We start from the raw sequence: 17,263 nt of genomic DNA, 5'->3' as shown, positions 1-17,263 counted from the left end.
TGCAAACCGAGGGCTGCGGGCCGCAGAAGCGGGGCTTGCGGGCGCAAGGGGTCTAGCCCCAGGCTTTCCCCTCGCGGCTCTCTGAGTCTCCTCCTGCGCGGCGCCCACAGAGACACCAAACCTCCCAGCGCCTAGAAGGGCTCCAGCCGCGAGGAGGCGGGGCCAAGCGCAGCTTCCGGTTCCGGGCGCAAAGGCCCCACGTGTTCCGACCCGCCAGGCCCCGCGCGGCTCGGATCCGGCGGCGCTGCTTCGGCCGGGAGTGGGTGGGGGAGAAGCCGGGGCAGGGGAGGAGCCGCCGGAGCAGTCGGAGCCGTGAGTGCTGAGGGGCTGGGCCGGGCCGGGCCGGGCCCGATCGCGCTGAGCCGGGCTGGGCAGGGCGGGGAAGAGAGGGAGAGGTCGGAGACCCCGCCCCCCCCCCCCCCCCAGAGTCTGGGGAAATCGCACTGTCCTGGAGAAGGGGCGGCGGCAGTATAGTGAGGGGGCCGAGGCGTAGTGGTCCCCGGGGCTCCTGGTGGCAGGAGCGAGAACCTCCGGGGACGCGGATGGCGCTTTGGGCTTCTTTCGGTGCAGCCACCGCCCTCCGCCCCCTCCTGAGGCCTGCAGAAACGCAGTTAGTTCGTACCTCCCATTGCTTCCGCGCCAACTGGCCCCCCGGAACCGAGGGAGGAGTGGTCTAGGCCCCTTTAGTTCCCGTAGCTTTTTCTCACCCAGTCTTTCAGATTGTTAGAGGCCCCCCACAGCACCCCCCGGCAGGCTCCTGGCCCGGGCAAGCCCCATCTCTTTCCACCACCAACCCCCCCCCCACACACACACACATACACACACACACACACACAGACACTCACCCATGATCTTATCACCCTTGGACATCGTCTGGCTTGTGGCTTTTCAGCCCCCACTGTGACCGACCCCAAGCTTCCCCTCAAGCTAGTAGCTTCTGTCTCCACTTGCAACTTCCCTGCCCCCAACCCCTAACAGCCAGTTTTGACACTTCTGAACACCACCGTTACCCTCCGCAGGAGTACATAGGCCTCTGCTGCTTGTCTGGTTTGACCAAAAGTTTGTTAGTTTGTATGCCATGGATCCGCCCTCTCAGGTGTAAGGCGAATTTTGGTTTTTCTGGGCGTTAGATATTCTTGTGTCCCAGGCGCTTTGATTTCCTTGTCTGTCATGGGTAGGCTCCTAACCTTAGCGGTTTTTTGACCACCTGGGTCCTGGAGAGCACTGCCACATCCAGGCTCTCCCTTGGAAGTTAGGGTTAGAACTGTTACTCTTTCTCTGTCCACACTTGGCAGGTGACACTCCGGGCAGCCTTACTCAGGAGCCACAGAAAGCTAGTGGAGTCCTCCTTCTCCCCCCACCTTCTCTCCCAAGTTGCCCCATGGACCTTGATCCAGAAAGCCACTTCAGAAAGGCTGTGAGGAAGGCACTGGGAGGCATGTTGGTGGGAAGTATGTGTCAGCCAAGCAGTTAGGGTTTAGGGTTTGGGGCCATTTGTTTTGGGTAACTTTCTGCTGGGACTCTTCTAGCGTTAGAAGGAGGAAGGGGATATTTCCTCTTTGGACCAGATACCTGGGATTCATCATCTTTCCCCCCCTTTCTCCTCCAGCTATACCCCTTTTGCACTCTTAAGCACTGTTTTGCAGTAGACAGTCATTTCAAGGGCACAGCAAGGTTTACTATGATGTGAGGGACTCTTGGGTGTTACAAGCGGTACAGATGAGGTAAGTTACAGGTTGACAACATTTTTTCCCAGTTAATTTGGCACAGGCAGAAAACAACAGTCCTAGGCTCTTTCGGCTTTTGCAAACCCTCCTTTAAATTTGGCCAGCACTGGAAAAGTTGGATCCTTTCTGCTTGAACCTCAGCTTTACTTCCTTTGCCTTAGGTATCGGCTCTCAAACCTATCAGGCGTCTTAAGCACCTGAAGGGAGGGTGTGTTGAACAGATGGCCCCCACAGTTTCTGATCATAGGGCGGGGCCAGGGCTTGAAAATTTGCACATTGCGGACAAGTTTTTAGGTGTTTGTGCTGCTGGTTTGGGTTTCTCAAACTGAGCACTGCTGCCCTTGGCCAATCTTCACATGAGCGGTGCAGTGGTTTGGGCGATCAAAAGGCCTGTGTGTGTACCTTCTGCACTAGAAGCTAGTAATATGATCTTGTGTGGATAACTTAACCACTGAGTTCTTTCGTTTTTAAAATTAAGAATGTGAGCTTAAAAAAAAAAAAACCCTCCAAATACTAGTTATCTTATGCCAAATGGAAGATGAAATATTGATGAGTTTTTCCCTTGATTTTCTTAATTCTCTTGTTAGGAGCTTCCATATAGCTTGTATCCATATTTAGGTTTTTGCTGTGAGTCGCTAGTGCGCTGAAGTCCTGCTGTACCTTAACTACTTATTAAATTCTTTAAGGTCAGAGCCAGTGTTTTTCTCGTCTTTCTCTGCCCTGCACCTCGAGTTGTGTGGGATGCACCATTGATGCTCAGTAGATACTTGGAGAATGGATAACCCCATCCCCTACTCTTTTCCCTTTGAAGAGGTTTCTCTCCACTAGTCCTGTGCCACATAGTAAAGCAGTATATGGCTATGCCACCTGATTCGCCCAGGAGATTGGGATTAATGTCAATGCCAAATTCCTGTAACTGTCCCTATGAGTGGTTTAGTACTCAGAAGCCCCGGCACGCGTTGGTTCTGAATTTTAGTGCATCTGTATCCATGTTGGAGTAAGAGAAATAGCTTAATAAAATTCAGCAGCTGTTTATTGAGTACCTTTTCTACCAAGCCTTTGACAAAGTGTTAGGCACTTGGAATATAAAAAGGAATAAAGAGGTCCTTGCCCTCTGGGACAGGGCTCACAGCGGGGAGGTAAAGACACTAAACTGTGTCCACAGCAAGAATGCCATTCTGGGATTCCTTCTACTTTGGACCGTGATTTAATCTGCGGTGGAAGCCTGCCACTCCTCCAGTTCCTCTGGTCTGGCAGGCGTGGGTCCCATCTTTCACCATCTCGTCATAAGCAAGGGAGCCTTGGGCAATGCCAGAAGGAAGTCCTCTAGATACAAAGCAAAGGGTCTTTTGACAGAGTGTCAGTTATAAAACTAAAAGCGTAATACATGATTTTTGAATTGACTGTTCTGAATTACCCATATTTACTCCTCAGGCCAAAAGCCCTATTTATAAAATATGTTATCCTGTTATTTTTCATTAAATAATGGCTCCTCTCACTGCCTGTGTGATGGGCATTGACCATGTTTATTATAGGAATGAATTGGATACAGCTAGTTTAACCCTGGCTGCCCCCCTCATCAGGGTGGGTGTCAGGTGTGATGACTGCCCTTTTCCCACTTCAGATTAGTTTGTGATTTTTTTTTTTATTTTTAGATTTATTTATTTATTTATTTATTTATTTTTGAGAGAGGCAGAGACGGGGGGAGGGGTAGAGAGAGAGAATCCCAAGCAGGCACTGCACTGTTAGCACAGAGCCTGTGGGGCTTGAACCCACAAAACCGAGATTGTGACCTGAGCCAAAACCAAGAGTCAGATGCTTAACTGACTGAGCCACCCAGGCGCCCTTGTGATGTTCTGTTTTAAACCGAAGCATATAGATTGACCTGCTTTATTAAAGCCACTAACCACCTCTAGGTAACCCTTAAGGTTAAAAAGCCTCGGGGTACCTGGATGGCTCAGTCAGTTGATCGTCTGACTTCGGCTCAGGTCATGATCTTGCAGTCTGTGAGTTCGAGCCCCGCGTCTGGCCCTGTGCTGACAGCTTGGAGCCTGGAGCCTGCTTCGAATTCTGTGTCTCCCTCTCTCTCTACCCCTCTCCCACTTATGCCCTGTCTCTCTCTCTGTCAAAAATAAATAAACATTAAGAAAAATTTAAATATAAAAGCCTAGCTTCATGGTGGAGGCTCACCACTGTCATGATGGCCAGCTCCTCAATTGTGGACTCTTAAAATCTGTTTTTGGCCTCTAGCCCATCTTAACTCTCGAATAATCCCTTTCACCATCTTAGGCTAATACTTTATGGCCCACGTATTCAATAAAGAAGCCGTATATCCTCGTTCTTCTCCAAGCCCCTCTGTCACCATCAGGAAGCACCATGGTTTCTCAAAAGATGACCCAGCTCTCTGCCCTTAGGTGGAGAATCGTTCCCATTTTCAGGATGACGCATCTTGAGGAGGTGGAACACAGATCACCCACCTTCAAAGGCAGAGCAGCCAGCGGCCCAACACTGCCCCTGGGCCTGTAGGAAACATTTTCATTGAAAATAAAGTGAATTGCTATGGTATTTATAGCTATATTTTACATTATTTGTGTTTACATCCATCGACTCTCGATGACATGTTTCTACCCACTCTATACCTTGATCCTGACTAACCACAAGGTCTGTAGAATTTCAGGGCAGAAGGTGTTCACATCTTAGCGTCCACTGGTTTCCCTGTACCACCCACTGCCACTGACTTGTTTGGCTTTGTTTCTTCCTATCTTCTCCTTCACTCCGACTCATGCTGTGTCTTTGAAACCCATTGCAGTAAGCTTTGAGCCACTTCTCTCCTTGCTACTCAGATGTATTATGCTGAAGGAAAGAAATATTTAAGTGGCAAAAATATTAAAAATTTTTAATGTTTATTTTTGAGAGCAAGAGAAACGGAACACAAGCAGGGGAGGGGCAGAGATAGGGGACACAGAATCCGAAGCAGGCTCCAGGCTCTGAGCTGTCAGCACAGAGCCCGATGCAGGGCTCAAACCCACAAACCGTGAGATCATGACCTGAGCCGAAGTTGGGCACTTAGCCAGCTGAGCCACCCAGGCACCCCTAAATGGCAAAAATATTTAAAAAGAAATCGTTTTTAAACATGGTTTGAAGCATATTGCCCACGATGCATTAGAAGGCCAAAAGTCCATGAATGCGTTCCCTTTCATTACTTTGGCCTTCTGGGTTAAATTTTCAAGGAACTTAGTAGGTGTATTAACTGGGCTTGCCCCAAATTGCCTCCTCCCAGTTAGAGGGAGGAGACAGGACTGTGACATTGGTAAGTAGAAGCACTGATCAGTGGAGAACCTGTCTTTGAGTTTCCATCCCATCTGTGTTCCAAGGATCTTATTTAATCTTAGCTTATAAGTCTTTCAAAGAAAGGACTCCTTATAATACTTTACTTTTTATTTATTTATTTTTTTTGTTCATTTATTTTGGAGAGAGAGACAGCGCAAGTGGGGAAGGGGCAGAGAGAGAGGGAGACAACACAATCTGAAGCAGGCTCCGGGCCCAGCTGTCAGCACAGAGCCCGACGCGGGGCTCGAACCCACGAACCATGAGATCATGACCCGAGCTGAAGTCGGACGCTTAACCGACTGAGCCACCCAGGCGCCCCTATAACACCTTACTTTTGATATAATGGTAAACAGACCAAGATTTTTCCTGTGCATTTAAAAATTTTTTTGGAATTATGAAATAAAGGACTGTTTGCTTGTTCAGCGTTTAAATCTTGCCTTCTTCACAAAATGATTTAAAGCAATTTGAAGGAAAGAGAACAAAATATATTGAGCATTTACTCTGTCCTGGGCTCTGTGCTGAAGTGATTCTATATGTAACTTCATTTACTCCTTAAAACAACCATGTGAAGTAGATAGTATTAGCCACATTTTGAAATTGAGACCAAGACTTAGGGAGTATCACATGGCCAGTAAGTGAGGAGAGGGATCCAAACCCAGGGCTCCAAAGTCTCGAACCCTTATATGGAAAGCACGGATAATTGTATATAGGACAATTGGCAATAAAAGATCATCTTTTCAGTAGAAGGATCATACTAGATAATCTTTAGTTTTATTTTTTTTTAATTTTTTTTTTTAACGTTTATTTATTTTTGAGACAGAGAGAGACAGAGCATGAACAGGGGAAGAGCAGAGAGAGAGAGGGAGACACAGAATCTGAAACAGGCTCCAGGCTCTGAGCTGTCAGCACAGAGCCCGACGTGGGGCTTGAACTCACGGACCGTGAGATCATGACCGGAGCCGAAGTCGGACGCTTAACCGACCAAGCCACCCAGGCACCCCGATAATCTTTAGTTTTAAACAAGAATACAGCATTAGCACAGGGCAGTTAACAAATGTTATTAGTTGATTTCTATTCTAGAACAATAGGAGCAGTGGCATGGTCTGGCTCGGCCCAGAGAGCAGACATAACCAGATTTCCAGGTTATAGGCCAGCATTAAGGTAAAAAATAAGAATGGCAACAGGAGGGGAAATAGGGGTCTGCTAAATACGATCATTTGAACCTCTCTGATCACTACTTCTGAAGACTATTTGCCGATAAATCAGTATTTCTCTATTAAGCAGATACTATATGACCACAAGCCTTGTCATTTAGGGTCCAGAAGGATCTCCTGAAGCAGTAACATTGTAAGGTAGGGAACCAGATGTCCCTTCATTGCCTACCGTTTTCTGTTGTCAGAATGGAGTTAAAGCCTTCAGTGGCATATGACTCATTCAGATAAGGGGCATAGGTATTGTACCAAAGATTGGAGAGAGCGCTTTCCTTTTCCACATCTCCCCAGTCCCACTCCCTATACCCTAGAAACATGTACTCAAGAGACTATGTCATGGAGCCTGCCCAGCCCTAGGCTTGTGAAGCTCTTCTGCAGACATTGTTTCAGAACCTTCAGGAACCAAGTTTTGCTCTTCCTGGTCTGGCTTCTGTCTATATAGTCCTGTTCGCTTTTTATAGGTTGTCGCGGAGCCCTTCCAAGGACAGACTTTGAGGGAAGGTATTAGAAAAGCAAGGGCAATAAATTGCAAGGCCGACTGGGCAGTGTAGCATATCCTGTGAACTGCAGAATAAAATAGTGTCCATTTTCTGTTTGTGATAAGGACACTTGACATTTGCACAGCACATTTTAGTTCATAAGCTCCCAGAGCTTGGCTAATCCTGGGAGTTAGGAAAGCAGTTCCTGCAGCAGGCTCTCCCCTTTACGAGGGCTCTTGTGTGCGTTACCTCACGAAGCCCTCAGAGCTGCTCCAGTCACTTGACCATGTGGGGCTGGGACGCACATCTTTCCACAGCACCACCTGCCTCCCATTCCTTCCCATCCCTTGCCCCTTGACTTCTCTTCTTTCATCCCGCTGTTGCCGATCCGTTTGCCTTCATCGATTTCTAAGCTGCCAAAGTCAATCCAAAACAAGCAATGGAAACATCAATTCATGATTTCTGAAGAGCGTTTAAAGACAGGTTTTATGTGGCGCTGTTCCGTTCCTTTTTCTTGGTGGAGACTACTGCCCTGTGAGAGCAGGAGTGCTTCTTTCCATGCGGACTTGGTAGAATCCATAGACAATCTGTTGTAGCTAGTGCCACGTGGAAGCAAGGAGAGCTTCCTAGTCTGCCTCCTTGGGCATGGATTCTTGGACTCTGAAGATAATAGAGATCCCTTCGTTAAGCCAAAGACCATCAATTCCATCTTCTCTCAGGACTCCCAAAGAAAATAATCTTACTGAAGAGGGGCATAGAATTTTAAAAAACTACAAGCCCCGTAGAGAACCGACCACCATGAGGTAGACAGATTCAGTTAGTAGGAAAATTACCACGTAAAGATGTAGAAATTATGGGACTGCCTAGAACAGGCTATGAAAATCTGTAGTGGATGTTTGAAGATCATGAACGTGAAGTAAAAGCACAAATGAATGAAAAGCTATTTGAGCTTGAGATAATAAGTAATGTAATTGAAATGAAACTCCATTTAATGGGCAGCATGACATTAGACCCAGCTCTTAACAGTGGATTGTTAGCTGAGACTTGTAATGAAGCCCAAAAAGACTAGAAAATGAAGAATCCCTCAGGTTGCATGTGGAGAGTGGTCTGGAGGGGGCAGGACCAGGAACACTGGTAAAACTTGAAGCAAGTTGTTCATGCAGCATACAAGTGCCTGTTAAGTGCCAGTGTGATGTAGGAGAGGGTCATGTTCAGAAGGTCCTGTTAATACTTTTTTCAGTGGCTCAGAATGGCTCAACCAGGGGAGCGACAGGGGAGGGGAGATGGATGAATTTGAAAGACATTTAGAAGGTGGGATTAGCGAGATTGATGAATAAGAAAGTGGAGGGGAAGGTGGACTCTTCCTGACAAAAAGTAGGACGAAAACTTTGTGAGGTGGAGGTTTATTTCTTTAAATTCACTTACTGAGCGCTTCATTACGTGTGTTGGAGATTGATGGAGAACAGTCCCTAACTTCAAGGCGTGACATCGGGAGGATAGACTGGCTGTATGATACCACCGCCAGCGTGTGAGAGCTGTGCCCAGGTTGCTGTAGAAGCACAGTGGTTTCCACCTGTTTTCAGGGTAGGGGGAATGGGATCAAAGGAAACCTCTCAGAACGCGTGAAGCGTGAGCTGTCTCCTAAGCGGTTTAACCCAATGAAGGGTAAAGAATCGGAAGGAACATGTTCTCAAGCCAAAGCGCATAGGGCTTTTGGTGCTTCCCACGCACGCACAAAGTGTGTGTCTGTGTGAGGAGGGCAGAAGGAATAACAAGATGAAAGTCAGCCTGATATGTAATACTTAGAAGTCTGTATGTCGCTTACAAGGCAAGGAAGAATGACTAAAGATTTTAAATAGGGAGGGGACGGGACCACGTTTGTCAAGAGTGCCAGTCACTCTTGAGAGCCCGTCAGTGCTAACTTGAAGGTAACCAATCCGGAGGCAGTTGGAGCAATGCAGACAAGAACCGGTAAGTACCCAAAGTGTGAATCACGGGAATGAAGAAGAGGGGAGCGCACCATGCAGCCCCAGGGGAACAGCCTTCCTGCAGACATGGTGGCCTGAAGAGACACCCCCTTTCAGGAGATGAGCAGTGCACCCTTTTCATTCCGTGAGACACAGAAAAGGGTAGGATATGAGGCTTGAAAAACCAGCTGAGGGCTGGCGGTGAAGAGCTTCACGTGCCGTGCCAAGGATTTTAGAGCTGATCTACCCGACAGAAGTGTTTTCAAATGTGAGCGGTGCGGTTGGGACTACAATTTAGAAAGATAACAGTTGACATTGGGGTGCCTCCGCTCATCCAAGCCCTTCACAGCTTGGGATACGTTTAACCCTCGTCGTCGCGCTGTCGGATGGATGCCATTCTTCCCTCCGAGCCGTGAATGGAAACAGGCAGAAGGAACGTAGGAACTGAACGGTGGCCTCACCCCTAGGAAACGGTAGAGCCCGGATTTAAACCCTGGCAGTCTGACGCCAGGGCCCTCGCTCCTTACCTTACACACCCTAGATGTTTTCTTGGCCGTGAGGCACATCAGAACTTCGTGTGCCGTTTCTAAAGATAACGGTTGCCTCAGTCGACTAAATCAAAGTATCCAGAAGAGTGATGGTGTGATACTTGTCTTGCAAAAAGCTCCACCATAATTATGCTGCACTTTACTCCTGGTCCAGCACTTCAGGGATCCCAGTTGGGGAGTTCTAGCAGGAGTCCAGGTGAGAGCGGAGGGCCCAAACCAAAGCAGTCTGTGGGAAAGAGGAGGAGGAAATAGATCTAAGAGGCTTAAGAGGGAGAACTGGTTTAATGAGCTGTAAGCAGTGGGGAAGGGTCAGAGTGGAGTCCAAAGGTCACAAAGTTGAGTGTTTACCTTAACAAGTGACGATCGCAGCCGAGACAGGATCCCGGCAAGAGAGGTAGATTTGGGAGCACGCGTGACAAATTCAGTTTTGAACACCTGGATCTGGAGGTCTTCCATGAAGACGCCTTGATAAGGGGAAGGTTGCTTTTGGGAGTGCCTCTGTGCCAGCCACTGGGCAAGCGGCTTTCCTCACTGTTGCCTCATGCGGTCTGCCCCTCTAGTCGCTGAGAGTCCCCCCACTGTTCAGCGGAATTAATACCAAGTGAGTCCGTGCAAAATGAACCTTCATAAAGGCCTCCCCATCTGTTTTAGCCTGGCTGAGGTGTCTCTTCTCAGACTATACGTCCTGGTGCGTACGTAAACGTGTGTGTAACACGGATGGTGGGCAGTATACCTGTTCCAGCGGGTGATTAACCGTGTCCTCTGTCCTCGCCGGCTCACGGGTTTCATGAAGTAGAAATGCCTTTTTTTTCTATTTCTCTGTGGGGTGTGAGCCTGGCCTAGGAAAAGGGGTAAGAGAACATACCTTCAGGCATAGATTGTCTTATTTCAACCAAATCTATTTAGGGCTGATGGCTGTGAAGACGAGGGGCAGGGGATTTAATAGTTTGAGGAGGTGTGATGCGTGCAGGGTTATGGTTGAACTCAGAGGCATTGTCCCTGTGTGTGATCTCATGCTTATATGGTTGTCTGTCTCTCCTTCTCTGCCCCAGGTCCCTTGGGAGAAACTCCTTGAGGTGCCCAGGCTGAGACTGGGGGGTAATGACACTGTGAGCTCTAGATGGTGTGAGACCCCTCCCCACCCCCAGAGCCGAACAATGGCTACAGCCTTGGAACCAGAGGACCAGGATCTTTGGGAAGAAGAGGGAATCCTGATGGTGAAATTGGAAGATGATTTCACCTGTAGGCCGGAGTCTGTCTTACAGAGAGATGACCCTGTGCTTGAGACCTCACACCAGAACTTCCGGCGCTTCCGCTACCAGGAAGCAGCAAGCCCTCGAGAAGCTCTCATTCGGCTGCGAGAACTTTGTCATCAGTGGCTGAGGCCGGAAAGGCGGACGAAGGAGCAGATCTTAGAGCTGCTTGTGCTGGAACAGTTCCTTACCGTCCTGCCCGGAGAACTACAGAGCTGGGTGCGGGGCCAGCGGCCAGAGAGTGGCGAGGAGGCCGTGACGCTGGTGGAGGGTTTGCAGAAACAACCCAGGAGACCAAGGCGGTGGGTGAGGAGGGGGAGTCCTGATCTGTGTGATGTGGAGGGGGACTTTTGCTGGAAGGATGGATTTCGGGGCAGGGCATACAGGGCCCCCATAATTTACCCTTTAAAACTAATTGGCTCTGCTTGTGGGTTGCACCTGCATCTGTATGGGGCAGAGTGTGTGAATGCGTGTGTGTGTTTGTGTGTGTGTGTGAGTGAGTGAGTGTGACTTTCTGGTTTTTGAAACGCCTGCCTTGGGACCACCTTAGAGATCTCAGCACCCAAGGATCGTAAGGCTTTGGTTTTCCTTTCTGTGAATGTCAAACCTCCAGTTCCTGAGGAGGCCAATTTTGTGACTTCCTCAGAGGTTCTCCTAGATGCTCGGTCACAGGGGCCCCCTCTCTTCCCAGGACAATAAGAGAGGGAAACAAACAGCAAGAAAGCTGCAGGTGGGAGAGGTGGGGATGGGAAGGAAGGGCACCTCAGAGCCCTGGGTGACAAGGGCAGGCTTGAGGGAACTGAGCAAGCGGTGCAGCGTCCAAATGTCCCTGCTTTGTCCTGGTGAGGGTAGCCTTCGACAGCCCTTGCATGCCGCAGCGGGACTGGAGCGTCCCCTCCTCCTCTGGGACCCTCTGGGAGTTTTTCTCTTGGCAGCTTCTCCTAAAATAAGCCCTGATGACAACTGAGACTTTCCTCTGGACTCCATGCTGACTGGAAATTGGAATCCTTCCCAGGTGACTGTCCATGTTCATGGGCAGGAAGTCCTGTCAGAGGAGACGGTGCATCCAGGAGCAGAGCCTGAATCACCTAACGAGCTGCAGAACGCTGTGCAGACCTCAACTCCTGAGGAGTCCCACGAGGAGACCACGCAGAGCCCAGACCTGGGGCCACCGGAAGAGCCGAGCGTGTGCCACGAACTGGAGTTTCAGCCCCTGCAGCAGAGCGGTGGGAAGCCTCAGCAGAAAGGGGGCATTGTGGCGGGCAGAGTGCGGGAAGGGCGCTATTTCCCCTCTACTGAGGAGGCTAGGTAGAGCATCGTGGGAATAAATCACAGAATCCGGGGCGTTGAGGGGAGACCGTACTAGTTAGAGTCCCCCAGAAACAGAGCCGAGCTGAAATGGCAGTATTCTTGGTGGTTCTCTTGGCCTGCCAGTAGTGTTCCAGGTGGCGGCATTGGGATGACCCGGGCTACCCTTAGGCCAGTTTCTGGATTCCCACCAAAGATGATGAGAGCTGCCTGCCAGTTACTGGGTGGGGGGCGGGGGGGCTGCCTATTGCTGATCGCTGCCGCCTTTTCTTCTCAGAGGTTCCAGTGCCGCAGGGCCCAGACCTTCCTGAAGAGAGGAGCCCTGGAAACCCAGAGATGGTTGCCTTTCTTACTGCTCTCTCACAGGTGTGCTCTCGTTTCCCTCTGTGCCACACAGAATTTGAAGAAGCAGCAGGCATTAGCTCACACCTCAACACCCTCAGGTCAGGCAGGACGCCAGTTCCCGCTCTCCTCCTTGTCAGGTTAAGCTCTCGGTTCTAGACGTGTCTGCGGCGGGAGGAGCTGCATGTGACGAGATAAATCCTAATTGTCGCGGCCAGCCCGTCAGGCTCCAGAGCCTCTTTATTTGCCGCCGCCCAGAGAGAGGGACTAACCGAATGCGATTATTTTGGAATACTCCAGCACACCTTGAGTGAGTTGCTGACTGAGGGCTTGTTTTTGTTTTCTCAGGAGTAAACTTGGTAGTCGTTTGTCAGAATGGCCACTGTGCTGCAGAAATGATTTCTGAACTTGTGTGGAATCCCCTTCCTGGGACCGCATTTGGTCAGGCCGTGGCCTGTGCGGAGCTGTCACCATGGCCACGCTGTGAGCCTGGAGAGAAAAGCCGTAGCGTTCACCCGTGGTCACAGATCGTAGCCTAGCTGCAGGAAGGGGTCCCGCGCATGCTGGGTCGACTGTGTGAACGATAGGGGTGCCCGGAGAAGGTCGGTCAGGGAAAGCTTTCTAGGAAAGGTGAATTCTTGCAGAAATGGAGGTGGCACGGAAGCCTCAAATAGGGAGTTAATGATGACTTTGAAGACTTCTCCTGTATTTTAACCAATATGCTCCGGAAGAAGAACAGAGGCTGGCCCTGAGAGAAAGCAGGGGGACCGGAGGGCACAGAGGAGGGCCCATGCAAAAGTAGGAAGTCGGGGAGCAGCAGCCGAGGGTGACACGCATTTCCTGAAAGGGAGCCCAGAGTCCCGCGAGAGTCCCTTTTGTCTCCTGGCATAACCTTCACCCCAGGAATGAAGTAGGAGGCTCCAGGAAGCGTCCCGTTTTCACTGAAGCCTGTGTCATTTCAGGGATTGGTAACTTTCAAGGACGTGGCTGTGTGCTTCTCCCAGGACCAGTGGAGCGATATGGATCCAACACAGAAAGAGTTCTATGGAGAATATGTCTTGGAGGAAGACTGTGGAATTGTGGTCTCTTTGTGTAAGGAATTTCAAGTGTTTCTAGAGGGTTCTGAGCACAGAAGTCTTTCCCTGTTGGAAATTACAAGGAGGAGGGTGCGGGGGGACGGGGTGGGTCTTAGACCCTAGACCGGATGTATCACTTTTCTCTTACGCCTCCCCCACCGATGAGGTTGAAGGATTAGCTAAGGAAGATGGTATCTTTCAAGTTCAAGGGAGGAGAAGAGGCTTAGAAAGTGGTTAGAAACTTGTAACAAGAAAATAAAATGACAACGTGACAGCTCTAGTCTATTTGAGGCAGCGTGTGAGTTTTGAAGCCAGCAGCAGAAGGATGATCTGCTTACTTGAATGTGGGGAAGGAGAGAGCATTAGCAGTCGTACGACTATTGAGTTGCAGGTGAAGGGCAAGAAATGTGCAGGATTTGGTGAGAGGTGCTCAAGCTAAAAGACCAGCTGTGGCCCACTGATCCGGCTGTACGCTTGTTCTATAGTCTACCCAGCAGAAGAGGTCTGCTCTTAGCGCAGGGCATTGCTGAACCGATCGTAATGTCCCGCTTTCCCTCTCTTGAGCAGCGTTTCCAATCCCCAGACTAGATGAGATCTCCCACGTTAGAGAGGAAGAGCCTTTGGTCCCAGATATCCCAGAGCCTCAAGAGCCTCAAGAGCCAGAAATCCTGAGTTTTACCTACACAGGTGAGGAACGACAAAAGGAATCTCTCCCTGCAGAGCTGGCAGTCCCCTTCCCCCTCTGGGGCGACCCCCCCCCATTGGTTCTTCCAACCTGTTGGCCATTCCCCCCGTCTGCCTCTGAATGCCAGATTCTGTCCTCACCCTCCTCTTTCCCCTCCCGTCATTCATGTGAGGGATATGTCATGTAACATCGTGAAAGGAAAAAAAAAAAAAAACACGGAACTTTGGAACTGCAGCTCTCGTCATTTACTAAGCAGGTCACTTAAATTCTCTGTCCTCACGTTTCTGAAACGAGGATAATAATCTTTGTCCATACTAAGGCTTGTTGACAGCACGAGATAATCTATCAGAAAGTGCCTGGCACATGACAGAATTCAGCTGACTGGTCATTTCCTTCTTTCCCAGCCTCTACGGTGTGAAATGTGGGCTTCTCTCTGTCTGGTCTCGCCTTCCCAAGACTTTAAAAACCCCGCCATTGCGTAGAAAGCATCGTTAACCTCTGTAATTTCCCCTTTTCGCCTCTCACCCTCTCTACAGGAGACAGGAGTGAAGACGAAGAAGAGTACCTTGAGCAAGAAGATGTAAGTTTGGAGGATATACACAGATCTATTTTGGGAGATCCAGAAATCCACCAGACTCCAGACTGGGAAATAGTCTTTGAGGATGATCCAAGTAGACCTAACGAGAGAAGCTTTGGTACAAATACTTCTCAAGTCAATAGTTTATCGAATCTTCGGGAAACCATGCCTATCTGCCCCCTGTTAGGGAGACACCACGACTGCCCTGTATGTGGAAAAAGTTTCACTTGCAACTCCCACCTTGTTAGACACCTGAGAACTCACACGGGAGAGAAACCATATAAGTGTATGGAGTGTGGGAAAAGTTACACGCGGAGCTCACATCTTGCCAGGCACCAGAAGGTTCACAAAATGGGCGCTGCTTATAAATTTCCCCTAAACCGGAAGAATTTGGATGAGACCTCCCCTCTGGTCCAGCCTGAGAGAACTCCTCCCGTTGAGAAACCCTTTAGATGTGACGATTGTGGAAAACACTTCCGCTGGACTTCGGACCTTGTCCGGCATCAGAGGACACACACGGGGGAAAAACCCTTCTTCTGTACTATTTGTGGCAAGAGCTTCAGCCAGAAATCTGTGCTGACGACACACCAAAGAATCCACCTTGGGGGCAAACCCTACCTGTGTGGAGAGTGTGGAGAGGACTTCAGTGACCACAGGCGGTACCTGGCGCACCGGAAGACGCACGCGGCAGAGGAGCTCTACCTCTGTAGCGAGTGCGGGCGGTGCTTCAACCACAGCGCCGCGTTCGCCAAGCACCTCAGGGGACACGCCTCGGTGAGGCCCTGCCGGTGCAACGAATGTGGGAAAAGCTTCAGTCGGAGGGACCACCTCGTCCGGCATCAAAGAACACACACTGGCGAGAAACCATTCACGTGCTCTACCTGTGGAAAGAGCTTCAGCAGGGGCTATCACTTAATCAGGCATCAGAGGACCCACTCAGAAAAGACCTCCTAGCTCGGTTCCCGTGGGAGGAGATGTGCATTCAGCCCTTCCCCGGGGACGGGCTAGGAGAAGCCCTCTCGTCAGCTCGGGGAGACCTCTTCCAGGGAGTCTCCCTGACTTGCCCAGACCTCCATCACCTCTTCCCACAGCTAAATGAAATCCCCCAGGCAGAATCTGTCAACCTTCTTCTACACCTGGAGGAGAGCTTTTGCCCAAAGTACAACCCGGGTGGAGGCTTCTCCTTGACTGGAGGCTCTTGCCTCTACCTCATGGGTATGAAGTAGGAGATTTAGAAGACTTAAGAGGTCGTGGCTATTCTGTTTTACCCAAAATAGGCTGTTGCATATCCTAAAGACTGCTTAACAGCCTCAAGTGTGAAGTTGCCCAGGACAACCCTTTAGGTTTGGCAAGGGACCAGCCTCTGGGATTGTGTCCTAACTGGGCTCAACTCTTAAAAGCACACAGCCCGGAACTCAAGGCAGGAGATTTGCATCCTGACGGCTTGGCCACACACTCACGGGATGACCGTTCAAATATCTCACTGGTTCACTCCTTCACCATGCACTTTCCTTCGATCCTGGGGAGAGCGGGGAGAAGTGTCTGATGGGGGAAATCCTTGAGGCTGTTCCACGTGGACCTTGTCAGGCTGCTCCCTTCCCCAGTGCCAAAACGGTGCCAGGTGCCAGACCCTGCTAGAAAGGAGGACCTAGTCAGAAGCCTCTTTCCCTGTGGGGTGTTTTCCTGTTAGGATTCTCATGCCCAGCCTTACCTACTGTTCTACCAGCCTCGGTTTTGCCCCCAGCACTTCTGCTACAAGTGAGGTGTAACAGTTGGGTGCTGGGGGATTCAGTAAAGCGTAATTAAATCATGAAATCATTTACATTCCCACCCGTGTACAAGCCCACACATCCTGCCCGCTCTGCGTGGGTTTGTGAAGGGATTCTGGAACAGTTGTCAGCTTACATAGATATTACAATAATTCTAGAATCATGATTGACTGGGTCACTTCATTTACACGAAGAAAACAAGAAGATCTGAGACCAAATTATGGGGGGAAAAAGGTTTTTTTAAAGCTGTTGCTGTTGGCCAAGGCCATCAAGACTATTCTGACACCCAGCCCCTACTATCCCTGCCTTGGTTCTCTGATATCAGGGAAAATTATGAACCCCAGCACCTGGGACCCTGAAGAATTTGCCAGGAGTAAATGGCTTTCATGTATTTGCGTTGTTTGCTTTTTCTTATGTGATTTCATTTTTATGTGATTAAGAACTAAATAGTAGTATCTCATGGCCTAATGGTAGGATCTCTGTTGCCTGATAAAGGTTCCGCAGAGATGAGGCTGAATAATTATGAACCTCACCTGCTCTGCTTGTGGGAATGGCAAGGACCGGATAAGCGTCCTCCATAAATGGAGCACAGGGTATGGGATTAAAGCATGAGAAGGGCGATTTGTCTTTTGTGCCTGGTTTCTTCAGCTGTCTCTCAGTCCATTATGTGCCAGCGCGTACAGAGAATACGGGTGTCATAACAAGGCCATTCTCGTTTGGGTCAGTCATGGTATTCCAACTGACCCGTCTGGTTTTAATACCAGTCAGCCGTTGTCCTGGAACTACACACAAATAAATAAATAAAAGTAACACTGGCAGCCATGTTCCCTGGTTTCTGGAACTTCCCATTTTATTCACTTTCCAAAGCTTCAGGTTCCAGATTGTTCTGAATGTCATGCATACAAAGAGATCAGGGAGTACAGAATAGTTCTCCATAAGGCTAGAGAAGGCTTGGCGTGGTTAGCAGAACCCCAGGTGGAGTCGATGCATA

General features: G+C 49.6%; 1 protein-coding gene across 2 annotated transcripts; it reads left to right on the top strand.

Annotated features, from left to right (window-relative positions):
- The first annotated feature begins 245 nt into the window (after positions 1-245).
- Positions 246-16,891, top strand: ZNF202 (zinc finger protein 202). 2 transcript variants are annotated; one of them, XM_047071632.1, is made up of 7 exons: positions 246-312; positions 10,315-10,821; positions 11,531-11,741; positions 12,101-12,189; positions 13,128-13,257; positions 13,809-13,928; positions 14,463-16,891. In XM_047071632.1, the coding sequence occupies exons 2-7, from the start codon at positions 10,420-10,422 to the stop codon at positions 15,455-15,457; spliced, it is 1,947 nt and encodes a 648-aa protein (XP_046927588.1). In that variant the 5' UTR covers positions 246-312; positions 10,315-10,419; the 3' UTR covers positions 15,458-16,891. The 2 variants fall into 2 exon arrangements, with proteins under 2 accessions (XP_046927588.1, XP_046927587.1); XM_047071631.1 differs by lacking the exon at positions 246-312 and having other exon boundaries at positions 6,006-10,821.
- Positions 16,892-17,263: the final 372 nt, after the last annotated feature.

The sequence above is a fragment of the Lynx rufus genome, unplaced genomic scaffold, assembly GCF_022079265.1.
Source record: "Lynx rufus isolate CCGP_SWC_20201006 ecotype Redwood Valley unplaced genomic scaffold, mLynRuf1.p SCAF_9, whole genome shotgun sequence".
In the NCBI taxonomy this organism is placed as follows: domain Eukaryota; kingdom Metazoa; phylum Chordata; class Mammalia; order Carnivora; family Felidae; genus Lynx; species Lynx rufus.
This window is presented reverse-complemented; position numbering and strand designations above follow the sequence as displayed.

Coding starts and splice junctions, on each gene's coding strand:
- ZNF202 (XM_047071631.1), top strand. CDS start 10,174: ATGGCTGTGAAGACGAGGGGCAGGGGATTTAATAGTTTGAGGAGGTGT. Junction 11,742..12,100: donor TCAGCCCCTGCAGCAGAGCG/GTGGGAAGCCTC, acceptor TTTTCTTCTCAG/AGGTTCCAGTGCCGCAGGGC. Junction 12,190..13,127: donor TTCTTACTGCTCTCTCACAG/GTGTGCTCTCGT, acceptor GTGTCATTTCAG/GGATTGGTAACTTTCAAGGA.